The sequence below is a fragment of the Anas acuta genome, chromosome 26, assembly GCF_963932015.1.
Source record: "Anas acuta chromosome 26, bAnaAcu1.1, whole genome shotgun sequence".
Classification (NCBI taxonomy): Eukaryota; Metazoa; Chordata; class Aves; order Anseriformes; family Anatidae; genus Anas; species Anas acuta.
This window is the reverse complement of record NC_089004.1, coordinates 835,033-861,798: the sequence shown is the minus strand read 5'-3', so window position 1 is coordinate 861,798 and position 26,766 is coordinate 835,033. Positions and strand designations below refer to the sequence as shown.

Here is a 26,766-nt window from a genome sequence, read left to right as displayed (position 1 = left end):
TAGGTGCCGGTTTTTGCAGCGCTGCCTGCATGGGTGCGGCTCTGTGACCACACACTCTTCAACTCCCTGAGTCAGGGATTTTGATTTTGAAAGTCTCTTTTGATTCCTTCCTTGTTTTTCTTTTTTTTTGATTTTTCATCCCACTGAAAATGGCCATGTCTTATTTCACCTTTCAGACTTATTGTCAGGAGCGCACGTTTTATGCACTAGAAGGTGGTGTCCATTTGTTTCTGCTGGTAATATGATTTCCAGCTCCAGGATCAAGCTCTGAAAATACAGCAGGGGATGTGTTTTTTCTTCCCCGTTTTGCACTGCCTGCTCACAACTGCCACCTGCGGTTTGACCATGGCAGTCACACTTGGGTCACTGCATTAAAATTGCTCTGCACTTACAGGCTTTAGACAGAGCACAAAGCACAAGCTTTAGGAAGAGTGCAGGAGTGTTTGGGAGGACAGAACACAACCACTTCGATTAGTTTATTAGAAGTCTGTGAATAATAGCAGAAGCCAAGCTGCTGGGCCTGCAGCGGGTGGTTTTGTTCTCGAAAAGGGGCCACAGCACAGCCTCATCTAGCTGCAGTCCCTCAGGCCACAAGGTGCTCAGGCTTTGACCTAGGGCAGGCATCACAGAGAAGAGATCTGCATCCCATGGAGGCCAGCACACAACTTCCCTCAGCAGCTCTCATTTTTCTGCCACCACCATCAGGTTTTCCAGAGAGTACTGCCCTTGTTGGCCTTCACACAGCTGGGATGTGCTGAATGGACCTACATAGAGAGTGTAGGCGAACCTATATTTTATCCTCTTTCAACGTTTTTGACAAAACCTGATTAAAAAAAAAAAAAAGGAAGTGGGAGGGGACAGAAATGGGTCAGGATCAAATACCATTTTATTTTTTAAAGCTCCCAGCTCCCCTCTGGTGCTATTTTTCTTCTGTTGTCCAGACAATGCAGCAGACAGCCCTATGCCCCAGCCAGGCTACCAAAGAAGATAAGCAGTCCCTTTTCAGCAATGGCAACTACAAACTGGCTGGGTACTTAATTGATTAATTTAAATGGAAAATGTATTTAACAAAGAATTCTGTTATTTAACCTTTCAACACCTTATTTTCTCTGAACCATGATTTCTTTGTTCTGTGCAAGGCAGCTTCACCCTGTCCCAGAGCTACAAGTGGAAGCAGGGTGCAGAGGTCACAGACAGGGAGGGTCTGCGAGTTGAGGACAGGGAGGATGGGAACTAAACAGACCTCAGATCAACAGTCAGATTTCTTGGTGCCCGTAAGTCCTCCAGGCTTTGTGAAGCAGGCCCTGAAACTGCCATCCCAGCAGAGCAGCAGCCTCAAAGAGACCTTGTGAGCAGCAGTGGAAATGCCAGCCACTGCAGCCTGATCTGCCTGCAGAAATCAAACAGCACAACATCTTACACTGACCAAAGCCAGTCGCGTAAGGCCACTACAGGCTGCCCAGAGAATTAGCTGCCAAAACCACCTGTCACTGCTTGTGCTGTTTTCTGGCAGAGGGATGAAAATAACCTCTGTTCATGACATGGAGAGTGCCTCATGCCCCTACGCTGCCTGGCTCTGTGCTGCTGCTTCCTTCAGCCAGGCAGGCAGCGTCCCACTGCCTATCTGCACACTGTAGGCGTGCTCCCGTCCTGCGTGGGATCGTATGAAGCCAGAAGATGAGCAATGCTGAATTTCCTACTGCTCCCCAACAGCCTCTCAGGCAGCACCAGCACCTCACTTGTTTTCAAAGATTCCTCTTACTGATCAAAAAAAACACCCATGAAGATGTGTTTACAGATTGCCCTGCCAGCAGTCTATCTGACTTCTATCTGACAGGCAAAACCAAGTTAACATTAAAAAAATTAGAGGCAAAACAAAGACAATACCCTTTGACAGTCCAGGTCTTACCTGTCCTACCAGATTCCTTGACAGCAAAATAAGTAATTTCGTCCTGCTGTAAAAATATAGTTTCTTTTCCTCAGGACTTGGACACATTGTTAATACCTAGAAAAGAATGCCAGCCCCATCACTTGCATTCCTCTTGTCAGTGAAGAAGATAATTTTCATTTAGTTTTGCATTTTTCAGCGCTTTGCACATCCTTTTTTCTTCATGTGCAACAGGTTAGCTACTTCTGTTCTACTGTGTATTGATGCATGTGATGGTACTCTGTGCTGGGGATTGTTCAGTGTCTCTGAACCAAGAAGGCCTTTGATCATAAAAAGAAGACATCATCTGGAGATGAAAGTGTGAAAACAGACAAGGTGGATGGGAGCTTTCCTTACGGGCCCCTGTGCAAACACTGGCAAGACATATCCTTCCCTTGTTTCACTTGCCTCTGCTGTAACTAGAAACAAGTGGATTTCCTACCAGGGAGGGAAGGAAGGGGAGAGTGTAGGAGCAGTCATTCACCTGACTTTTAGTGAGAAATCCATCATTCCAAGATGTATTTTACCAGGGCAGAACAAAAGCATTCTGTAACTTCATGGCTGCCAGACATTTTGGAACAAGGAGGGTGATGAGGGTGAGTAGGCCTGTGCCCTTGCAGTGTCTCCAAATTGCCAACAGCCAGAGCCATCCAGCAGGGCTGAGATCTTGCAAAAACAAACTGCAATTTCCCCCAAACTGGATCAAATCCGAGTGCTTCAGTCATGCAGCTCAGCAAGGGCAGCACAGAGGCAGCTGCCACGGTGCTCTTCCCAGGGCTGCTCCCCTCTCTGTGCAGTGTTTCTGGTTCAGCCATTTGTGCTATACAGAAATGCCTGCAGCTGCTTTGTGTGGGAAGAAAGCAGCCAAACCCAAAGAATTTCACTGCTGGCCAAGCTCACAACAGAGGGGACAGCCCCAGGCAATGCTGAACTGTGCCCTGAGCAGGCACACAGACAGCACTTCTTGGGGAGAGATGGGAAAGAACCCTGGCTTCGAATATATATTTTGCCTTGGTTCAGTAAATTACTGAGGGGTGAGACAGAAAGGTCGATGAGCACACAGCTGTGTTAGTCACACAGCTGCTATGCTACTGAACAAAATGAAAATGCCTATGTAGCTGAAAGAGATAGAAAGGTGAGTGTGCGCTTGTGATATGGTGCAATTGATAAATAGTCATGTACTGGTGATAAGATAGGCTTGCTGGTGATAAGATAGGTTGAAGTGTGATAGATCTGCATTGGCAATATGATAGATTGTTACACAGTGTTGTTCAGACGGGACTACTGATAGTTTATCATGTCCCCTGTTATCACTGTGGGTGTTAAAGTTAGATGTTCAGCTTTTCCCTTGCAAGATGGAGAATGTGTAAGTTAGAAGAGCTTTAACATTTATGTAAAACCTAGGAAAATAATGGTGACTAAGAGTAGGAGTAAAGGAGAAAAAGTGTGCAAGAAAAGAGAGGATTTGAGGGAATTAATAGAACAGAATTGACCACAGAGCACTGAACTCATTCTGTGCTAACTGCAGCCTCTGTCATTATCTTATCAGCGACTCTTGCTCAAACAACCAGTGCCTCTGAGATTCGTCAGTGAACTGCCTGGAACGTCCTGCAGACTGTTTCAGTATTTGGACCTGCCTGCAGTGGGCGAGGAGAGAGGACAGAGCTGGATGTATCCATGCTGTGGGTGGGGAAGAAGAGTGTCTGTCCGTGGCTGCAGGGTAAGTGCGTTGTGCCTGGATCCTACCGAGCCTGCCGGCACTTCTGGTGCCCAGGGGGGAGGCAGTGCCTGAAGTCACAGTGGATTCCCCCAGGAACTGTCAGACCCTGTGCATGCCAAAAAGATGAGTCACAGAAAGAGCTGAGTCACAAAGTCCTCTGACCACAGGTCCTGCTCATCTCACTCCCTTTTTCCCCCACAGCAAGTCCTGACACTTTGCGATGCTCTTGGAACAGACAGAGCACACCCGCAGCACATCAAACCTTTTTTTCCAGCAAAACAGCCACTTTCTCTGGAAGGAAAACATGACATAGGAGGTAATTTCTTTCCTACCTCTGCCACTAACTCACTGTGCGAACACGACCAAGACCAAGCCACTTTCTCTTCTGATGCCTCTATTTTACCCTCTGTTAGTAAAGAGAAGTTGTCCAGAGTTCTCAAGCATACAGGGCAAGCTAATGGGCTTGAGAAAGAAAATGCCTTGATGTGTAAATAGCTGCTGTCACTGGAAGCTGTAGCTTAGACAAGGAGAGGGGAATGCTTAATTTTATTTTTCATCAGATAATTTTTATTTTTCATCAGACCTACATTCTCTGATGGCTTAAGCAGGCTATATGGAGGGGGTGATTTAGGCCCCATACCTGAATGCTCCCCAGAACAGCTGCATTCAGAACAAACGCACCTCCCATTAAGGTTTAGATAAGGGCTGTGCCCTGGCCAGGGCTGTAGCTGTTTATTTTACCTCCTGGACAAGGTACACTTGTGAGATGCTGTGTGGCTTTCTGATAGCAGAAGATGGTGAGAGATAAGCTTTTCTTTTCGCTGTATCTCAAGGCTCTGATCTTCTGTTTCCTCCACCTCCCGCGCCTTCACAACTCCTCTCTGCTCTTTGCAACTCTGCAGACCACAGTCCCCCCAGCATGGGTAATCCACTACACCCAGGGCAGAAGCAGACCAGTGCAAGCCTCGACAGATGGCTAGATTTCCACAGTGGACTCAACTGAGCGCTGTAGTGCCATCAGCTGCAAGAAAGCAGCTCTGCAGTGAAGCCAGAGGTGACTGGGTTGGTGACTCTGCAGGGTTACGGAGAGCATCAGTGAGGGAAACCATGGCTTACTGGAGGGGAACTACGATTATTTTCTTTTCATTGTGAAGTAGTTGCAAACATTTAAGGCAGTTTAATAGTCTGAGACATAAGGATGCTAAACATATAGAATCCTTTATTTATAGGGTGCCCGATTTTCATGTTTGAGAAGCAAACTGCTCAATTCAGTAGCACAGAGGGACCAGTCAGGATCCAGAAGATGAGCCATGGGTCCTGGGAGTTTAGTTGTATGAGGAGCCTTAACCAGCTTGGAGGGTGGTGGCAGTGCAGGGGGGACGTACACCATGCCCTATGGTGTACATTTTTTTCTGGGGGACTGGGAGAAATCTGGATCTGCTGGAGCTAATGCAGTTCATCCCTAGTAAGCGAGGTAGGCATTAAACCTTTGAGGTCCTGGGATATTTTTTGGAGGTGGGTAGGAAGGAACCACAATACTGTCCTGTACTGTCCTGTGATGGTCAGACTGGAGATGTACATGTACATCATGGCTGGCTGTTTGGAGACACGAGGTGTAGCTGACTGCCCTTGTCTGCTGACAGTATTGCCTCCCAGGATCTTAGTTCTAGAGCTGCTTGAGAAACAAAACCATTGTTTAAAAGATTAAAGCAGAAGTTTGCAAAGAGCCTTTCCAGGTCCTGTGCAGGAAGTCCAGGGCATGTGTGTTGAGGGGCGGAGAGGGAAACTCAAGGAAGAGCTGCTTTTGATTTGTCCTCTGTCTCTGGACCATTTTCTGTCTTGGTAGCAATACTGTAGTAGTAGGCACGGATTGTGTTTTCCACAGAAATAAATCCTGGACGCTCTTCCCATCTGTAAGGGCAGAAAAGAAAAATAAGAATTGGCAAAAAAAACAACAGTGGACTGACCCAATGGAGAAAATACCAGGCACAGAAGAACCTGGGAGAGAACAGCAGCCCAGCAGTACCAGGCTGTACCAGGGAAGGAGCTGCAACTTTTCTGGGATGGAGAGGGGCAAATGCAGAGAAGCTCTGACATCTTACAGGCAAATGGAATGGAATGATAATAAAGAATTATGTGTATTATTCATCATGGTCTGGGGAATGAGACACCATTCATTTCGTATTGTCCAGAGAGTGTGTGCTGCCCTGATGGACCAGCAGAGAGAGGAGCAAGAGGAATCCTTACCTGTAGGTCCAGCATTGCTGCATGAGGGTGTACATCTCTGCCGGACAGTCCGTGGGGCACTCCATGCGCTTCCCTTGCTCTATGAAGCTAATAACCTCTGGGCCTTTCATTTTCTAGGAGAAGATCAAGTGAGAAAATGTTTTCACAGAATCACAGAATTGTAGGGGTTGGAAAGGACCTCCAGAGATCATCGGGTCCAACCCCCCTGCCAAAGCAGGTTCCCTAGAACAAGTTGCCCAGGGAGGCATCCGGACGGGCCTTGAATATATCCAGAGAAGGAGACCCCACAACCTCCCTGGGCAGCCTGTTCCAGTGCTCCGTCACCCTCACCATGAACAAGTCATTTCTTATATTGGTGGGAACTTCCTGTGGTCCATTTTGTGGCCATTGCCTCTTGTCCTTTCCCCACAAATCACTGAAAATGTTTTAATGGTTTTGGATATGGAAACAGGGTCAGTAGAGGCAGTTTAGAGCTGGGTCTGGGGTAGTACTTTGGGTCCATGCACAGCACATTCCATACAGTGTCTGTTTTCAGCCCCTGCACCCAGCAGTGGTGTCTCACATTGCCTCACAGCCCAGGGCCCCATCCCAACCCTGGGCAGAGCAGTGGCTGAGCAACTGACTTTTCAGCTCTGCAAGTGGGTGGAAGGATCAAAGAGAAGGTCTGCTTTGATTCAAATCCAAATGAATTTGTTTTGTTTTCTGTTTCCTTTCCCTTAAATGAGCACAATGCTGCAGGATCCAAGCAATCCAATCTGTGCCTTCCATGAAGTGGAAGTGAGCCTGTTGTGTTGCCCCCTGCCTAAGAGATGTAAAAACATCCACTCGAGGGAACGGAAATCGAAGTTTCATTGTGTGTCAGTCAACCAGTTTTAGAGTGGGAGCCCAGATTGTGACTTCGATCCATGATAGGCCCAACTTTGCCTCACCTTGTACGGTTTCTGCCCATAGCTGAAGGCCTCCCACATGGTCACACCATAGCTCCATACATCACTCTTGCTGGAGAACTTGTGATAGAGGATGCACTCCGGGGCATACCATTTCAAGGGCCACTTTCCTGCTGTCCTGGCCTGTAGCAAAGCAAAAATGAACATTTGAGAGAGAGCCTGCTCTGAGCTGAACCTGAATTCTGTTTTGCTAAATGTTTCTGTCAAGTGTAATCCCACACCGCTGAAAAAATACCGTCTGCATTTCTTCCTTCCCTCCTGGAGCTTTGCAAAGACCCTTTTAATGTCACAGCAGCAAGGCTGGACAGAATGTGATGTGGTTGTGCAGCCAGGCTTCTGGGAAGAACTCAGAGCCCCTGTCTCTGGGAGTCTTAGCCCCCAGCCTGGAGGAGGCTGGGAATCTGCTAGCTATCTGGATCCTTTGTTGTGCTCACACTTACCTTGTAGTAGCTGTCATCAGCACCAAGAGCCTTGGAGAGTCCGAAGTCACTGATCTTGGCATAATGCTGGTTGACCAGCAGGACATTTCTGGCTGCCAGGTCCCTGTGGACGAAGTTTTTTTCCTCCAAGTACTTCATCCCCATGGATACTTGATGCATCAGCTCCACAATATTGCTGACTGTAATCTCGTCTCTGGGGAGGATGGAAGGACAATGCAGTAATAAAACCGTTGGACAGCAAGAATCTGTCATTACTCTGTACACCACAGTCCCCTCTAAGCTCTCTAGCTGCAGCGGAGAATGAGCATGGACATCTCTGTTCCAGAAGCATCAGTCCCTATGACTTACATGAAAAAGAATCTCTTTCTGTTATTAGCAGCCTCCCTCCACCTACAAAGCCAGGCTTCCCTGGCAAAAGTGAGTTGGATGAGAAATGCAGAGAATATCAGGCACATTTTATTCAGCACTCACTTCTTGGAAGACAAGAACTTGTTGAGTGGTCCTCCAGAAGCCATCTCCATCACAAGCATTAGGGACTCTGCCTCGCAGACCCCAATCATGCGGACAATGTAAGGGTTGTCCAGTTGATGCATGATCTGGGCTTCCGTCATCATTTCATCTCTCACTGTTTTCTCATTGTTGCTCTTCAGCACCTTGATGGCCACATCGATCTGCTTCCTGCATGGGACACAAGAGGAACAAATGTGGATGAATTAAACAGCACCTGGATTCATGTATCAGCCTGGAATGGAAACTACTCCACATGTGATAATGTTTGGTATCTCAAATGCAGCCTCCATAGCCTGTTTTGGTGGAGCCCTGTATGACATTGTTATCCCAGGCCTGTTAGAAGGCCCAAGAGAAAAGGATCACCTCAGCCTTGTAAGTGTAGAGTAGTGATTGTCATCTGTAGATCTGAAGGCTCCTCATACACTGAGATGTGCATCATCATCACCGTTTTTCAAGGAGGGTCTCAGGCACAAAGTGAGCAAAAGCCATCTGTATGGACATGCAGAGAACCAGGGGTAGAGCCAAGGATTGCACATCTACTCAGTTTCACTCCTTTATTCTGATGTGGACCAAGATGACCTCAGGAACATGGACATGCCCCTCTGAGCCCGGCAAATGCCTCCAGAAGTGGCAGTCTTATGCATGGGAGCATAAAATGCAGCTTATACTCTCAGGACACTGGTAAAGTCCCAGAAAAGCTACTACTGACCTTCCAGAGCCTCTTATACCTCCACCCCATTATCACTCTAGAGTCCATCTAGCTAGAAACAGGATGGCTGGGGACATCTCTGAGCACCCCCTTCCCTCTTCCTCGGCATCCTTCAGGGCAGCACTCACTTTCTCATTTTGTAGACTCCTTTCTTGACGCAGCCAAAGTTTCCTGCACCCAGTTCCACTTCATCAATCATCAGGTGGTCCCTCTTCAGGAAGAGTTTCTTATCCTTCAGTTCCTCAGGGTCACTGTACGGGCTCTCATAGACACTGGTGTCCATGGGTAGCAAGCGTGACTTTCCTGCATATTCACAGGAAATAAACTTGTTTATAGCTATAAGTGATGTACCCTTCCCTGCCCCTCCCTCATTGATCAAGAAGGTTTTCTTTAACCTCCTGGCATATTCTCCTTCAAGCTCCATCATTTAAGCCTTCCCCTGGGCATCTCCCTTCCTCTCACAGCCCACAGCCTCTCTGAGTTACACTGTCAGACCCACGATGGAGAGATGTGTTTGAGCCCTCCCACACTACAGGTCCCAGCAGGTCCCAGCTGCATGCTTGGCTTCTCCCCAGTGAAATGTAACTGAATGCACTGAGTATTTTGTAGGCAGTATAGAAGATGGGGAATAGGACAGGGCTTGGTGTACTGGGTACAGGGTGTGGGTAAACACTTTTGCAACATTCTTGGCTCAGGGCCCAGTAGTGAGTGGGTGCCTTTGTAGAAAAGCAGCTTTGCAGCACAGCTCTTTGACCAGAAGGTGATAGAGATGGCAACCACCCTGGCTCCTGTGGCACCCCCAGGTCCTATCTCCTCCCATCACAAGGCGAAGGTTTTCAGAGGTGCTCACCTACAGGCTCTGGCGTGTATCCATCTGCATTGAGAGCCCCAAGGTGTCTCTGGAAAAGAAACAGGGTTAAAGTGGATAAGGCAGCCAGGGGAAAACATTTCAATTTGAAATGGGCAAGGAGAGGGATGGGGAACCTCTGGAGCCCAACAGAGCCCCAGCTGGTGACTTCCACTAAAAGGCCCTGTGCTGGGCATAGGGGACTGGTGCAGTGTCAAGCTGTCTGGTCCTGGCTGGTGTGAAGCCCCTGCAGCTCCACAGCAGGGCTCTGACCCTGGGGATTCACTGCAAAGCCTGTGTGCAGCATTGCAGCTAAGTGACCTGCTCTGCGGGCTGCACAGGGTGAGGTGCCAAGAGGGCTGTGTGTTCTCTAGCAGCAGGGAGTATGCATGCAGGACTGTGTTTTGCTCTGTGCTTCCTCTGTTTCCCCCATCCTGAAGTTACAGGTCTTCTGCAGCAGTGGGGGTCATCCCAGGCCAAGCCTCTGTAGCTCTGTAGCTCAGAGTCAGCGAGTGAAGGGAAGCCCAGAGGCAGCTCAGCTTGCAGCCAGCTCACTTGCCTGCCTGGCTGTGCCAATGAGTGACCTCCACGAGCACCCATGGATGCTGCAACCACTGTTCCAAAAGCAGACAGGGACAAAGCCATGATTGCTGTATGAAACACACTTCTCCAGCACAGCTTTGAACTCCAGTGCTGCTTGCAGCAAAGTCACCATGGGAGCCCACCGCAGATTGTGAAAGCTCTCTGAGAACATGGGTAAATGCTTAGACCTTTATTTGGGCTTTGCTGGGCTCTGGGATGGGCTGCTCTCATAGCCCAAACTTGCTGGTTTCAACACAGTTTAGCACTCGCAGTGGTGACTGAGCACAGACATACCCTGAGGCCAGGGATGCAGAAGGAGCACAAAGACCTGGCCAGTGGCCAGAGGCTGGCTGCAAGGCTGGGCGTTCCCAGAATCTGACCATGTCTTCCCCACTCCTGCCTGGCAAGGAGGGCAGCAGGGAGAGGGCTCCCCGAGGACATCCCCACATGTTGCAAGGAGCGCAGTGTGAATGGAAACCATTTTCGACTCTACTGGTAGCTGTGCCCAGCTATTCCTTGTCCCCATCCAAGCTGGAAAGAGGACAACATTGCAGCTGGCCTTAATATATTCCAGTTGTGTTATTGCCTTTTAGAAAAGAGCAGTTTGATCAGTGAGCTTGAAATGCAATTAAACCCCTGAGGTACCAATAAAACAGACCCTTCCCAAAACTTACGCTCACAGAGGGGTGGGTTGGTGGAACCGGTGCTGCAGAGGCTGTAAATCAAGAGAGAAACTTTTATTTGGAGTCTGTGTGTGCCCTAAGCAGAATCAGAGCATCAGTCCTTGAAGGACTGTGGGGTCCAATCCCTCCCACACAAACACCCCTTTCCACTGTGTTAGCCGTAAACGGTGTGGAAGCATGTCTAGATAAGGGGGCTGTTCCCAGGCCAGCCCTCCAGAGACCTCAGGGATCCCACAGGCAGGCTCTGAAGTGACATTTGTGACACTTGGGCCAGGAGAAGTGACACATGGTTTTGAGCGTTCAGCTCAAGAGATGCACCAGGAGCCAGGCTTCAGGTCATGTTGTTTCCTGGTGCCTAAAAAGCAAGTAATTTTTCAGAAGCCATGCATTTGGCACCCAAAGCCCCTAATTTGTCTGGAGCACAGATTCCCCTGTCTGTTGCTGTGTTTGGGCCACCCTTGGCCATGCCAGGAGTGTGGCCGCTTTCAGCAGACAGCACGAAGTGGCCTTGCCCAGCCTGCCACAGGAGCTGAAATTGCGCCATTCCCTAACCATCAGAGCCTGTGTAAGTTGGGTCAGACATAGTAAAGGACACTTGTGATAGCACGGCTCGAAGTGGCCTCAACCGGGGCCAGGGATGGCACTCGCAGATGTCAGCTCACCTGGCATGCTGGGGTTGGGGCAACTTTCCCTCAGGGCGAAAATCAGACCATCCGGTTTGAGTTTCAAGTACTCCACCAGCTGAGAAAGGAATCAGACGAAAAATAGATTAATGCAAGCAGAAAATCATCTTTTCTTTTGCAAGTAGCATGTGTGGCTTATGGTAATGGTGTCTCTCAGATTTATGGCAGTGAGGGACCTGATTATTTCTTTCTCTCCTCTTCTAACTATGCACTCAGGGATCTCGTAGAGCCAGCATTTGCATAGCTGGGTATACGCCAGAGCTGGGAAGAATTTGGGAAGTTAGATAAATACCAAAAAAAGACAAAGGGAAAATCTCTAGCAGTACAGCTTGGTAGGGCATTTTCAGTGTAATGTCATTGTTGTCACAGCCGGAAAGGTTTTCAAGAAGTGTTTTGTTTGATAGTCTGAGAGGAACCTTTGGCTTTCCTGGAGGAACCCCAGGGCTAGCCCTCTGGATCCTGGGCAGTTTTTCCCTGCAGTTCAAGCACTGCAGGGATTGACACTGGCTGGAGTTGACCACCTGAGCCCTAGCCACCGGACCAAAAGGGGGACTAAGCTTTCTCTTCACCTCCCGTGTGGCTCAGATTTCATCTGAAATTGGGAGACTGGCACAGTTCTGTTTCCATTAAAATGCCCAGAAGTCTTTGTTTTCATTCAAATTCAGTATGAAGACAGCTTGGGAATTTGAAAAATTCATCAAAACAGTTACCATCCCCAGACAGCTTTACCCAGGGGGAAGCAGCGGTGTTCCTTCCCTGAGGCAGCTCTAAAGGGCCATGGTGCACACACAGACCCAGCAAGGCTCCAGGGGCACGCAGCTCCCAGCAGTGCCAGGGCTCTGTGCTGGTCTTGGGCTTCAAGCCCTCATCACATTCCCTAAAAACCCTGTCCCCTCCTTGTGAGGACTGCTGGGGCAATGCAGCATCTGAACATATTCTGCAGCTCCTGTGGGGTGATAGGATTTGTCTCCTGGTACATGGACATGTCTCCTAGTCTCATGGTACATCTTTGGTCATGTCAAGGTTTTGGCAGTTGGCTCAACACTTCTGCCCCCCACACACACCTTCCCCCTCTTTGCATATTAGTCAGCCACTTGGAAAATAAAGTTGCAGTCAGCACCTAAAGGTTTGCCAAGCCAGGAGGGGGGATGCACAGGAGACACAGCCTGGGATGAGCAATTTCATCAGTGCTTGCTGCAGGAAGAGGTCCCATGCAGATGCTGTGGCTGAATGTGTGATGTTTGCTGATGGGGTGCAAACGTAATTAATATGACCATCTGCCAGTATTCTGCCTTGAATCTAGAAGTGAAAAGCACTGATCCTCTTGTTTCTTTGGAGAGGCACCAGGCTGGTGTTAGGCATGGCAATGCCAGTGCTACTTCAGAGCTGCTATGATAACCCAGCCCTGGCTGTACATAGCTAGGAGTGCACAATGGTGCACAGATATGAACATAATGAGGTGAGATGATAGACAGCCAGACCCAGAGGACATAAGAGTTTTCTGGAAGAGGCTACAATGACCCACATATGGTCTTAAAGTCTTTAAAGCTCCAAGTGGCCTTCCCTTTCCCCCAAGGCATGGGCAGCAACAACAAGGGAGAAGTACCTTCGCTTTATTAGGACAGCAGCAGTCACTGTCCCACAGTACAGTACCTGCCAGAGCGTGTCAAACTTGGTCCCCTCGGGGATGGAGTACTTGCCGGACTTGTCCTGGTCTATCCGATAATGATACACTGTTTTGCCGTAGACAAGGGAGAGAGCGTAGGAGCCGTTTTCCTTTTTTTCTCTCAGCCTGGTCAGAAGGAGAACTATTGAAAGTAACTCTAGGTTTTACCCTGCAAATTACCATGGCTGCAGTGGTGGTGGGTTGCAGGGTGGGCGCTTGGTAAGGAGTCCCCTCTTAGAATTGCCACCTTCCCTCTGCAGAGGCTGAGGAGAGATCCTTCACCTTCTGTCTCTTGCCCCTTTTCTCCACCCTCTCCAGCTAATTCTTTCTTTCTCCAACTCATTCAGGAGATAATTAAATTAAGGACCATCTCACTTCTGCGAGATGCATGTGTTTTTCTACCACAGCAAGTGCTTTCTTCTATATTTTATTGGCCATACAGTGCCTCCATTTCCGTGCTGAATGTCTCCGTCTACTGAACTCTGTATCTGATATCACCCTGTGCATTAGAAAGCGTGCTTCATACAGACATCTGAACATGAGAAATGAATAAAGCATATGACTCGCTCTTCATGAGGGCCAGCTACTGCTTCGTAAATGACAGGTGTCAGACCCCACAGATCTGTAACCCCAGTCTGACCATGCCCAGCTAAACCTCCTCTCAGGCGCTGCCACATGAAACAAAGAACTAGAGGGTAAGTGGGGAAATGCTAAAAGGACTATCTTTCAGGATTTGCACACTCACAGGAACTTCCCATCAGGTTGTGCCCCAGAGTAGAGCCTCCGTTCAGCTTCATCCCGGCTGATGTTGCCGTGGAACCAGGGCATCCTCTCATGGGCCGTGGTGGCAATGAGCTTCTCCACCTGTGGAGCCTGGCTTATGATGGCCTGTTCAAGTGCATCCCCCTGGAAGAGAGTGAGAAATGAGACCTCCTGCTGCACTGTTGTGTTGCTGTGTGGCTTCAGCATGGCTTAGTTTGCACCCCCTTGGACAGCTGAGGCAGGAAACTTGGAAAGCCTCGTAACTGGAGTGCCTGTGACATTAATTGTGCCTGTAGCACTAGTGGGTTGGATTCTGTTCTGCTGCAGAATTACTTGCAGAACTACTCGAGATGAAATACTTGCTTATCTAAATTGCTCCCAGCCCTCAAATTCATCTGAAGTCCATTGATTTGTTGGTGAGGGAAGATAGAAGCCATTGTGTTCACATAAGGGATTTTGATGCCAGGCTCACAGGGTGCCTTCCCGCTTGGCATTCCTGGAAGAGCAGGACTGCTTTCTGGTGCCTCTGCCTTCTTGGCTGCTTGCTGTCCCCAGGCACTACAGCTTATCAAGAGCAGTGCAATCTGGAAATCATGTGGGGTACCATAGATTAATTTTACTGGCCCTACACTTTTCATAAACAAATGCAGGTTTTCATTTGCCAGTAGGTGGCAATGTCCTGTGTGTTATCTGCCAGGGTTCACGGTTCAGCTTCATGGAGAAACCCTACTGAAGACCTCATTCTGCCAGGTACCTTTGGTCTAAAACAGACCACATTTAGAGACTTTTCATAGAAAGACTTCCTAGGGAGAATGCCTGAGCTATCTCACTTGGAAGGGGCTGAGTAGGCACTATTGAGCTGACAGCAGGTAAAAGAAAATTAATTATGTAGCTGCCAGTGTGACCATTTAGAGAGTTTTGCTTGGTCTGTCTCAATTATATATAGTTCTGTGTACAACCAACTACAGAAGCTATTTTTAAATTGAAATAATAGACAGACTAGATGCAGTACCCAGTACCTTAGTCTCATAGGCAAAATCTCCAATGACTTTAAAGAGCAAGGAAAACCTGAGCAAGACTTTGAATCTGGTTTCATCACAGCTTCAGCACAGCATTACGGAGGCACAGACACTTGACGTGCAGAGCGTTGGTCTAACTGCAGTGAGTGTTCTGTGTGCTGCAGGGGAGCAAATGGTGCATGGCGAAATGCTTGTGAAGTGGGTGGTGAATCCCAACGCCCTGCAGAGCAGGTGCAATAGCAACTGTTCAGAGAAATAACCTGAAGGTTTGGGATGATGTTTAGACATGTTTCTGAAGAAGCAACTGAAAAAGTGAGAGTTAAGACTACTTTTAGTGCCTGCTGCCTCTAAGGAGGACCTTGCTTCACCACGATGTGATATAAGAGGGGGAAGACAGCAATAGAGGAGGTCAGGGTGGCAAGTGGCAGTAATCCCCCAGAGAACACCCCTTGCACAGTCCCACACTGCCTTTGGCAATGGCCAGTACCTCTAGTCTCCACGTCTGCCGGACGTACTCGCGCACCATATTGTCCCTCATGCTGTCGAAGACTCCAGGCTGGGGCTCCACACCACTGGGGCGGTTGCAGGGCTTGCGGAGGGTGCAGCAGAGCCCATCGGCATCCTTGGAGTAAAACTCGCAGAGCTCCTCTGGCCCACAGTGTGCTTTGCCCCCCGCAATAGCATAGGTACCGTTCATCTGGCGCTCGATGGCGTAATGATAAAACTGCAGGTTGCATACCATGGAGAGGACATACCCCCCCAGACTGCGCAGGCATTGCCGCAGCAGGAACAGCCCATCCGACATGCCTGCCAGCTTGAGGTACTCCTCCGCTTCCGACCTGGCAATGCTGCCATAGTAAAAGGGCAGGTGAGCAGCAGCATCCGGCATTGCTGCGCACTTACTGGGATTGCTTGGGGCAGCTCACACGCAGCTCGTGCTTGATCTGGAAGAGAGAACCAAAATTCTTCACTGATTGAATTTTTGCAAACAGGTTTAATCAGAATTCAAACCTGTTTATCTAGGGGTTGATCAGCCCCCAGAAGACAGTCTGTAGGGACATCTCAAACATCAAATGGAGAGTAGGAACAGGTGCGTTTATATCTCTGGCCAGAGAATCCCACACAGCAATTCACCTAGCCTGCTAGAAAGCAGAAATACACCCGATCTTGATCTATTGCAAGTAATAGAGAATGCACCAGATTCTACAGTGATTGTTCTGGTCACCTTCACTATTAAAAATGTGCTTCTTAAATCCATTCCAAAGTTTTTAGTTTTGACTTCCTACTATTTTCTCTCTAGTCCTGTTCACAATAAAAGCAATAAAAGCAAACTCTTTTTCCTCTCTGAATAAATTAGTTTTGATGTGAGGGTCTGTTAGGCCAAAATCTTACATGAATTAAGATTAAAACATGAGAGCAACATTAATTGTCTAAAGAACATCTAGATATATGGTTGCACCAAACACAGCAGAAGGAGGCAACTATAAGCCGAGTGCTTCTAGGCAGACAATAACTATCTGTTGACAGCACCAAGGAGAAACCTTACTCTAATTGTCTCTTAATAAATTGTATGGATTATTTTTCCTACAATACCTGACCGGCTGGTTTCTGAATTTGGCCAACACTCCGATCCCAACTGGCAGTTCCTATTTCTACTTCTTACATATGTTCCTGAGAAAGACGGAGCTCAGACATGGCCAGCCATCATTGAAAAATGAATTTAATCCCACTGTCTCTGTGAAGCTGAAATGTGCAAGCATTACTGGAGTTCCCCGCTCAGAACAACCTAAAACCAGAAACAAACCTACCGCCGTGATGCTGCAGCGCCAGTTCTTGGTGGGAACCCAGTGAGAAATGTCACTTTGTTGACTGAGATATTGCAGAGACTCTCCTGTCAGAGAGCTATAGTTCTATCAAAAAATCTAAAATCCCACCCACAAATTATTGCCAATTTCCGGTGCTTAGTGGAAACATTACCAGATTTGGAGGGTCTTATTTGTTCCCTGGAGCCTAATCTTCGGTTTTGTCATTGCGTAGATGCTGACCCCAAAAAGAATTATTGTCTCCCTCCCCATCTCCAACAAATGCATAACTCATGTTTACAGAAAAGGCATCCAGCTTTTTGGCTGGATCTCTGCTATTCACCCTGATTCTTCTGAACATCACCCTCATTTCCGAACACAGTGGAACAAGTTTCTGCCTGATTGTTTGGTCCTATTGAGCTGCTTCCGAAGCAGCCTCTCAGGCAGTGGCTGGAGCTGTGCTTGACTGGCCATCTGCCTGCCCTGTGCCTACCCAGCAGCACTAGTGAGGGGGCTGCTTCCTGCCAGTCTCTGGCCCTGCTGAGCTATGAAAGGGTTGGCTGGATGTGTGCTCTGTGTCAGTAGGAACAGGGTAGGGGTTAGAAGGAAACTGCTGAGGATAAACCATTTCTCTGTGTGCACCCTGCTCTACTCAGTGTTCAACAGTGAAGACCCCATGGGGAACTGGATTTATGGCAACCAGTCTTCTCTACCTATTTGTTGTCTTCATAAGCCCAGAAGTGGCCTTCTGATGAGAACAGGAAGGGAGAGCAGGCTTGGTGAAGGAGATGTTTTAGCTAAGGCAGGAAACCACAACAGGAAGCCGTCAGCGGTGTTTGCAGCTTGCATGCGGGACATGTGTAAACCCTGTCAAGCGCAGCACAAGTAAGCCTGAATTGTGAAGCCCCCTTAATCAAATTCAACAAATGAAACAAATTGGGGTCTTGATGGACCTGCAAGTATGAGACAGAAGGTAGATGGAAACACACTGTAGCTAAAAACCTGAACTGGGTTCAGTGCTTTGAACCAAGGCGAATGGCCTCCCTGGTCATTTGAAATGCTCCGGGCATCAGAGCTGCCCAGAGACAGAAAAAAACTTCCAGGGCAGGTCCCAGGAGGTTGGAATGTCCCGCACTGAAGGATGTCAGAAGCGAGCACTGCAGCTCTTGGTTTTGACTGCAGAGTCAGGCCCATGAATCATGTTCATGAGTGTAGGAAGTGAAAGCGCTGAGTAGGCAGTGGAAGGTTGATGGCCTTCTTCATGTGCTACTAATTTCCACTGGCTACCTGGGATAAACAGTGATTAGGTAAAAGGATGATGCACCCAAACATGCTGATTCCCTTCTCTGGAAAGTTCAGGAGCAAAACATCACAGAAAATGGAACATGTTTGAAAATTGGTCAGGTGAAAGTGAGACAGCAGAAGCTAATCACTAGTGAGCTCCCACAAAGTTTCCAGGTGCTTACACAGGCAGTTCTGTTGCAAACAGACTGTTTTTTTTTTCTCTACAAGCAGAGTCCAGAGAGCCTCACAGGAGATACAAAAGTGAACCCTGGGTGGGCCTGAACAACACTGGCACAACCTTAGCAGACTCAAACAAACCTCACGCCACTCTGTTTTTTCTGCAGTGTAAAGCACAAATGAAAATGAGAACCGATTTCATGGGTGGCTTTTACAGACATAAACTAGTGGCTGGAATAAGCTGTGAAAGGCTCTCTTAACCACCATCTTCAAGCAGCAGGACCTGATTTTTCCAGCACCTTTTAAATCTCTGTCCCTTGAGCTGCAGTAACCCAGATGCTGAGCATTCCTGTTGGTTTTGGGTGCTCAGCCCAGGTTAGAAATAGCCTTTGTGAAGAAAGCCCACGAAGGCAGGGCTCCTGCAGTTACGGCCACATCTACAAACTGGTACTGTGACATGAGGATGCACTGAAGAAAACATCGCCCACGTAAAAACTAGAGTCAGATCTGCACACAGGAAAGTCGTGCAGGAAACTATTGACATGTCAGTCAATCAGATCTATATATAGCTGGCTACTCACTTCTATTTAGATCAGACAAGAACCATCAGGAACTGGTTTGACTTTATAATTTCCCAGAAGAGCAGGTCCAATTTGTGCTGTACTGGTGACAGTCCATGAGAGGCAGCCGCAGGAAGCGGTGGCAAACTGTAGCACCCCACAGGAGAATGTTTTCTGTCTCACTATGGCCACAACAAAGCCCCACAGCATTGCCCTGGCTGCCTGGGCTGTGTCTTTAAGGTGGCAGGGGTTGGCCGGAGGTGGAGGACCCTGGGAGGGATGGAGGCTGGGAATGGGCTGGGAGGGGAGGAGGGGGTAGTGCAGGGAGCTGCTGTTTTGAGGTGTATGGTGGCAATGTGGGGGAGGAGGTTTTTTGTTTTTTGGGTTTTTTTTTGAGCAACTCTGTAAAAGGTGTTTAATTGAGGGGAGGCAACTGAAGGTAAGAGCTGCTGGGGGGAATGTGGCATTGCTGATGCAGAAGGTCTGGCTGGGGAGAGCTAGAGGCTCAGAGCTGCTGTGCCACTCACTTGCCCTGGGCTGTGAGTGGGGAATGACCCCAACCTCGGGGCTTGCCTGCCCTGCAGGAGGCTGCTGCTGGTTGAGGCTAGGTTGCCCCAGCCAGCTGCTCAGCCCTGCAGCTTCTCCTGGCATCCCTTGGCCTCTCACTGCACTGGTGAGGCTCTGCAGAGCTCCATGCAGGCCTCTTGTCTCACCCTGCTGCAAGAAGCTAGTGCAAGAGTAAATGTGTTCTCCTGTGATGCTGTTTGCAGCACTTTTTTGGTGCTGTAGGAAAACCCAGGTAAAACTTTGTACCTTGTACTATCTTGACCTGCTTGGTGTTTACTGAGCTCTCCAGGAGTCTGCTGCTGGAGCTGATCCTGTGGAGGTGTGGGGCTGAGCCTGGGTACAGAGGCTGTGGCAGAGGAAAGGTGTAGGCAGGGCTTAGGAGAGAACAGGATGGCACAAAGAGTAGGTTAAATGGAATAAATCATCAGTAGCTGCTTCCCTGTGGCTGTGGGCACATACCAACCATCTTCTGGCTTGCCTAGGGTTGTGGAGGAGCAGCAATGCCCAGTTCTTTCTCCTAGATTCCATTCTGTTGTTCCTGCTCTGATCTAAGAACTGTTTTTATAGTGAGGAGCCTGGTTGAAGGACTGAAAAATGTTTCAAGTGTACAAGTTCCCTTTCTAAGTCGTTTATCCCAGGAGTCACTTGTAAAATGTAAGAGGATAAGCTGTGAGATGATTCCTGGATTGCGGGCATATAGTCTTCTAAATTCTAAATAACAATAGACTTGAAATAACTTTGATTAAACTTTAAGTGCTTTTCAGTTTAAAGAAAACTTTAACCTTGACTTGGATTGGCCTTACTATACTCTTCTAATTGCTGTTGATTAATGTTAAATTTGCATTTGTGCATTCCATAGCAGCTCTTCCCAAAGCTTCCTCATGAGCACTTGTGTTCCTTGCTTTAACTGCTTTCCCAGCCTCCCTGCTGACTGCATATTAAACCTCAACTACACAATCATTTATTAACACTTGAGCTATGTGTGAGTAGGAGTTTATGAAACTGTGAGCCCATTTCTGTTCATACGCATAAACAGCATGTCTTCTGCTTATATTGAAGATAATAATCTTCTGTACTTGTCAGTGGGTATTACTGACTCAGTCCTACCTGAAATGGTTGTATTTACAGAAACTCCATAGAAAAAGCTCCCTGCTCAGGAGTCCTGTGGCCTGAATTCTACAAACGACCTGATTTGCCCTTTGCTGTCCTTGAAGTGAGCAGGTAAGTGCAAACTGCCCCTTGCTGCCTGTGGATCCCTGGCCATGCGCAGAAATGCTTCATACACCTCAGCCCCTTTGAAGTGAAACATGGGATTCATTTGGCCGCAGGGAGGGTCCACAGTCCTTTTTGGAATAAAGATGTTAAATTCCACAGTATTATTTGCAAGGCCTCATGCAGGGGCCTGGTACTGCTGGGATGCACTTAATGCAAAAGCTCCTGACAGTGATGTACCAGCTTTGAAAAAAAGCTGGTACCATGGTTGGGGATGAAGGGTTCTGATCTCCCCTTCCAACCTCTTGGCCAGAGACGTAGTGCCACCCCATCACAGTATTATTGAAGATTTAAAATAAACACAGGTGATAGTTCTGTTTAAATGCTTGTGCCTTGGTGTTACAGTACCTGTATGATGAAGCAGCCATTGCTTACCCAGCGGCAGGGCTGCTGTTGGCTGGTTTCCTGTTCCTCTTTCCACCTAGGATCAGAACTAGCCAGGCTGCCTTGAGTCCCTCAGCTCTCTTAAAGCACTTACTCTCACAAGCAGGCAGCGTTAAAGGCCTTGATGTCTGAGCATGCTGCTTGCAGACCCTCATTCAGAGCTAGCTTGTATCTGCACCCAAATGTGCAGGAGTGGTCGTGTGCCACCTCTGCTCCTGTTGCAGCTCCCAGCTGCTTCTTGCTGCTTTGCTTCAAGCTGGCCACTCGTAACCTGCCTGAGTGGGTGAGGTTGCTCATCCTTCTCAGAAAGGGAGAAACTGTGCAACAGAGCATGGAAAATTGATGACACGCTTGTTTGGTGCAGTCAGGTGGCAATAAAGGCCTGAGCTCATTCATATCCTGCTGGGGACTTGTTTTCCTTCTGTGGTTATTTGTCAAATGCTAATGAGCGGAAGCAATTTGCTCTTCTCTCCTTGAGAGCAGGAGACAAGGAGGGGGCAGGGGAGGGGGAAGGCCACCTGCCTGGGGCCCTGGTGGTTATAACTATCTGCCTCTTTTGTTCAAGCTGTTGCTTTAATGGCCAGGATTGCCTTGTTCCCAGAAAGCAGTTTTCTGGTGTTAGCCTGCTTCCTCTGAGCTTTTCACTGATGCCTGTGAACCAACGGTGCAGCTGCCTCTGGTAACAGGAGGCAGGGCTTGGTGCCTCCCTGCAGGATGCTGGGGCAGGTTTTTCTGCAGTGCCATAGAAAGAAAATCAGGCAGAGTGTGATCCCCTGAGCCAAAATGGTCATTTAATGAAAGGAAATAAAATTAAGTTACCACCTAGTTGACCAAGGGAAGTCAGTAGATGTAATTTTTCAGAATTTCATCAAAGCTGTTGATTCTATTTCTCACAGTATCCTTCTGGACAAAATGTGCAGCATTCAGCTAGATAAACACAAAATGCTGTGAGTGAGCAACTGGCTGATGGGTTGGACTCGAATAGCTATCATAAATGGGGTTGCAGCAAGCTGGCAACCAGTCACTAGTGGAGTTCTTTCTGCAGGGCTCCGTTTTAGGGACAATTCCCTTCAATGTTTTTGTAACTGATCTGGATGCAGGACTCAAATGTATACTAAGTAAGTTTGCAGATGACACTGATTCCCTTGAGGGTAGAGATGCCTTACAGCGAGATCTTGACAAACTAGAGGGCTGGGCAATCAACAACAGCATGAAGCTCAACAAGTGCTGGATTCTGCACTTGGGATGGAATAACCCTAGCTGTATGTACGGATTGGGGGATGAGAGGCTGCAGAGCAGCCCCCCAGAAAGGGCTCTGGGGGTTCTGGCTGAAAGCAAGCTGAACCAGTCAGCAGCAGGCCCTGGCAGCCAACAGGGCCAACTGTGTCCTGAGGTGCCTCGGGCCCGGTATTGCCAGCTGGGCAAGGGAAAGGATCGTTCCGCTCTGCTCTGCGTGCTGTGGCCTCACCTTGAGCACCGCATGCAGGCTTGGGCACCAAATATAACAAGGACATAAAGCTATCAGAGAGCCTCTGAAGGAGGGCTATGAAAATGGTGAAGGGTCTGGAGGGAAAGATGTGTGAGTGGTGGCTGAGGTCCCTTGGTTTGTTCAGCCCAGGGAAGAGGAGGCTGAGGGAAGGCCTCATGGAAGCCTGCAGCTTCCTCACAAGGAGAGCGGAGGGGCAGGTGTTGAGCTCTGCTCTTTGGGGACAGCGACAGGACCTGAAAGAATGGTGACAGGGTGTGTGTGTGGGGGGGGGTCAGGTTGGATATTACTAAAAGGTTCTTCCACCAAGAGAGTGGTTGGGCACTGGAACAGGTTCCTCAGGGCAGTGGTCACAGCAACAAGCCTGCTGGAGTTCCGTAAGTATTTCGGCAGTGAAATCAGGCATGGTCTGATTTCGGGGTGGTCTTACATGGAGCCAGGAGTTGGACTCAATGAGCCTTGTGGGTTCCTTCCAATTTGGGATATTCTGAGTATTGCAGTAGAAAGTACCAGTAGGTTTCTAATGGACACATGCAGGTGGCTTTCCTACATTTGGTTTACACAAGAAAATTGTATACATTAGCATGTTTCCTATTTACATGTGGTCAGGTCTGTGGTGTCACATGTTCTTTCTAACAAAGTGCACCTGACTCTCACTAAAATCTTTTTATCTGGTTGTGCTTTACTTGGGGAGTACAGATGGAAAGACTGCCAAGCATGTAGATCTTGGTGTGCTCCTCAGTGTCCAAGGATGACAGCTCAGTGCAATACAAGTGGCTGTTCTTAATCTTCTTTACATTGGTTGATTACTGGCTACAGGACTTAATAATTAGTTCTGTAACTAACTATAGCAGTGTTTTGGCTAAATACCTGGCTCTTTCCCTAAAGAAAAGGGTATTGGTTCTTCATAAAATGCTTCTTTTCAGTGAAAAGATTTCTGAGTTTATTTGTAGGTAGGAGCCTGGAAGACTCAGATAAATCCATGGTCCAGAACCATGTTTTTAGAAATGCTGCATATAAGAAAAGGCGCAGAAAGCTTAACTGAATGTGACAGTTTGTTTAAACTCAAGCTGATTTTATTTGGGGAATATGCAGTGATGTGGACAGGCCCAAGTAACCTGGCCACTGTATCCTATATAGCAAAGAAGAGAGCTTTGCAGTACCCTAAGGTGTCTGGGATGTGCAGGAACAGAAACCTGAGTTGTGGTCCCCCACAGCTACCCTTGGACCTGCTACTGGTTTGTAATAGCATCCTCTCATAATCCAAATGTCCCTGGCGGGCAGCTTCTCTTGGGGCAGCTCTGGAATAGGTGGGGTGATGGGCTCATGGGCAGGGCTGACACTCCTGTGTGATGGGGTAAAGCAAAGTAACTCTGTCCTAAGGCAGCATGTCCTTAGCTGTTGCGTGTGGACTGAGTTTGGAAGGCTGTGAAAACACCCTGCTGATCCTTTGTAGAGCCACTGAAAACACTTCTGGCCCTGGACCCACTCATCCTGAACAGCTTTTAATTAGGGTCTAACATAGCTAAACACAGTACATTGTTCACTGCCTGGTATTCCTGAGTGCTTTTGTAGTCTGGTAACTCAGCTATGGGTCATCATGTCTAAACCAATGATGTCAAGGCGTCCTAAGGATGAGTGAGCACAGAACTTGTCCCTACATTTACCTGCCACCTAGGTGGAGCTGAGGTTGACGACAAACTGGAGTGAGGAGCTGGTACTCCAGCAGGATTCTCCAGTTTTTGGTATAGCAGATGCTTTCATGGAGCCAGTAAAAGCAAACTGCAGTAATGCAATAAAACAGGCATATATTGAGAGCTGTTATGTTGCTTGGTTCTACCTGGCCTCACTGCATTAATTCAAAAGGTTTTTGCTGAAGTAAAAGCTTATTGCAGCATTGTGGTCCTAGGGTTTTCCAGTACAGAGCATGTGGGGAGCAGCAGGCTGAAGAAAGGTTAAATGAGATTTACATAAGCAATTTGCAACTAGCCTGTGGCTTAAGTCTTGCCACTACTGCTGGTGGCATAGCCCTTAGCAGGGTGCAGTAAAGGTGACGCTACAGGTGTGACAAGACTTTAAGCTGCAGAATTGTGAGGGCGCTGGCCATGATGGATATTTTTGGAAACGTTTTTCATGTTCTGCACTGGCTTGTGTCCTTCTGATGGTTCTGAGCAGATACCTTTTCTGGAAGGACTGGAACCTGCTGAGCAGGTTCAGTGCTGCTCTGAACAATGTGCCCTCACCTCTGCCCCTCTCATGGCTCCCAGCGGTGAAGTGTCTGATAACTCCATTTCCAACCACAAAAGGACCCAGCGTGGAGCCTGGTGTCTTTTTCTACATAAAAACCATCTTCATTAATGCTTTGGGTTTGTCTTTTAAAGGTAAGTAAGGTAAGTATTATAGTTGAGCTTAGTTTAGGAGCTTTTTTTTTTTTTTTTTTTTTTTTTTAGTACCTACAGATTCCTTGGAAGATCACAACTGCTGTCTGTGTTGCATATGAATGTGCAGCTGTTACCTCCTGAGTTTTTCAGGGCAGAAAAGATGGAGAAGAGACAGGCAAACTGAGGAGAGAGAAGTTGTGTGTGCAGTTACTGTCAGGTTGGGTGAAGAGCTCCAGAGTCTTGTTCCTTTACTCCTGGTGTTCAGGGCTCTGCAGCCACTAGGCTGCAATCCCTTCCTGATGGGTGTCGACTTTGTGCCCTACTTGGTAGGGTACTGGATTATCAGTTATCCTGGGGAGGGAGGCAAGCTGTCTGGGAATAACCTGGGAGGGTGGGCTCACCCACCTGCTGGCCAGCCTCCAGCTAGAGATTTTTCTCAAATGGGTTAAAACCTGTTGATTCAGTGAAAGTGCATTGCGCTGGGCATGTATGCAGGCTAAGGCTGATCTGCTGACCTGGTTTCAGTTCTTTAATCTTGTTGCCTTTGCTTTTTGAGAAGCAACAGTTACTGTGTCCTCTCTATACTGATCATCCGCTTGCCTCTGCTTTCGTAATGGAACCATTTAACATTGTAGATACTATCAGACATCTGTTGGTCTTCTGCTTTGCACTGGTCCATCCAAAACTGCCTGGCTTCTCCTTGGTCTATAATACAAGCTATATTTTTAAGGTATTCTTACTTTGGACAGAATCTCTGTGCATATGAGGCACTTCAGAATCATACTTTTATAGTCCTGCTCTGAAGCCGTCACTAGAGCCTGAAGTCCCTGTCAGGAGGGGAGGCAGAAGAAAAGGGAGCAGAGTAGTGAGCAGGTTGTAGTGGTGCTGCATCAGTAGTGTGTGTTGGTGCCCTCAACATTAGCTAGGAGGAAGGCTTCAGTGTGCTCAAGCTGCCCTGCAACTCTGCTCTTCAGTGCTGACACAATAGTATGTTAAAATGGGAGACTACCTTACATAGCTCTGCTAGAGGGGATTTAGGCAGGCAGAGCATAAATGTTAAACTCAGAACTTGGCTTAGACACCAAAGCAACTTCTCTGTGCTTGCAGTAAGTGCCATGGGCTCTCAAATGGCCATGAGTCAGTGAGATTTCTCAATCTCATTTTGAAAGCCCAAGCAAAGGGGGCTAGCAGCAGATCCAGACATGACCAAATGAGTGTGTTGGGCAGCTGGTGTTTGCCACCGGCACTGCAGCCCTAGCGCTTGCTTTTACGAACAAAATATTACTGTAAGTAGAGTAGCTGGTGGGGAAGAGGCTGGCAGAGCACTGAGTGCACTCACTGCTTCTCAGATTTAGAAAGATGAGTTTTGTTTACATGGAACAGATCAGAACAAAGTTACTGTAGCTTTTTTTTTTTTAAAAAAAAAAAAAAAAAAAAAACACTAGCAAAAACAAACAAAAACCCCAAACCCACCCATGTGATTCAGTACCAGTAGTGAACATGATCCTGGCACCTTTACACCACTGAGGTTACTTAGTTCAGTAGGTGTTTTGATACTGGAAGTGTTGCAAACATTCCAAGTTTGGGATGGAGCAGTAATTGAAGGGCTTGACTGATGTGCTAATTAGAATACCTCTTAGGAATTGGTAAGATATGGGGATAAAGGAAAACATAGCCAGACTTTCCACTGATTCATGAGAAACATTTCCTAATAAGATCCATCAGGATGTGGAACAGTGTCTCCACGGAGAATAGTGGAAGTCCCATTCCTAGTCACTTAACACTGGATCACTACTGTAGGGAACAATCATGTACAGGCAGGAAGAAACTGGGATGAGCTAATAGGACTTTCCCATATCTAACTTCTGCAATTCTGAGTTCCATTCAGGGAAAATTGCACTTTCAATTCCTTTCTCTGGCCAATGCAATTTCTAGTTCAGCCAAGGCTCCATGGAATATAGAAACACTGAATGCAGAAACATTTTGCTTCCACTGTTGATGTTTTTGGTCTTCCGTTGAACATCAGTGTCTGAAGTAAGAATGAAGTCTTCTGCTTGCTCACTAGACTATTATACGGGCAATATTTACTGTTCTCCTGCATTTTTTTTTAA

The 26,766-nt window shown here is 47.8% G+C and overlaps 1 protein-coding gene across 2 annotated transcripts in view; it reads right to left on the bottom strand.

Annotated features, from left to right (window-relative positions):
- Nucleotides 1–4,846: 4,846 nt before the first annotated feature.
- Nucleotides 4,847–26,766, bottom strand: part of ZAP70 (zeta chain of T cell receptor associated protein kinase 70) — a 28,671-nt gene continuing 6,751 nt past the window's right edge. The window contains exons 1-13 of one of the 2 annotated variants that reach the window (XM_068661616.1): nt 16,551–16,645; nt 15,230–15,686; nt 13,707–13,867; nt 12,949–13,087; nt 11,275–11,353; nt 10,604–10,644; nt 9,351–9,399; nt 8,629–8,803; nt 7,753–7,959; nt 7,282–7,474; nt 6,824–6,964; nt 5,895–6,007; nt 4,847–5,558 (exon numbers count right to left, since the gene is read on the bottom strand). In XM_068661616.1, coding sequence (XP_068517717.1) covers nt 5,435–5,558; nt 5,895–6,007; nt 6,824–6,964; nt 7,282–7,474; nt 7,753–7,959; nt 8,629–8,803; nt 9,351–9,399; nt 10,604–10,644; nt 11,275–11,353; nt 12,949–13,087; nt 13,707–13,867; nt 15,230–15,631 — 1,824 coding nt within the window. In that variant the 5' untranslated portion in view covers nt 15,632–15,686; nt 16,551–16,645 and the 3' untranslated portion in view covers nt 4,847–5,434. Of the gene's footprint in view, nt 5,559–5,894; nt 6,008–6,823; nt 6,965–7,281; nt 7,475–7,752; nt 7,960–8,628; nt 8,804–9,350; nt 9,400–10,603; nt 10,645–11,274; nt 11,354–12,948; nt 13,088–13,706; nt 13,868–15,229; nt 15,687–16,550; nt 16,646–26,766 lie in introns of those variants that run through there. The other variant, XM_068661615.1, reaches the window with a different exon arrangement.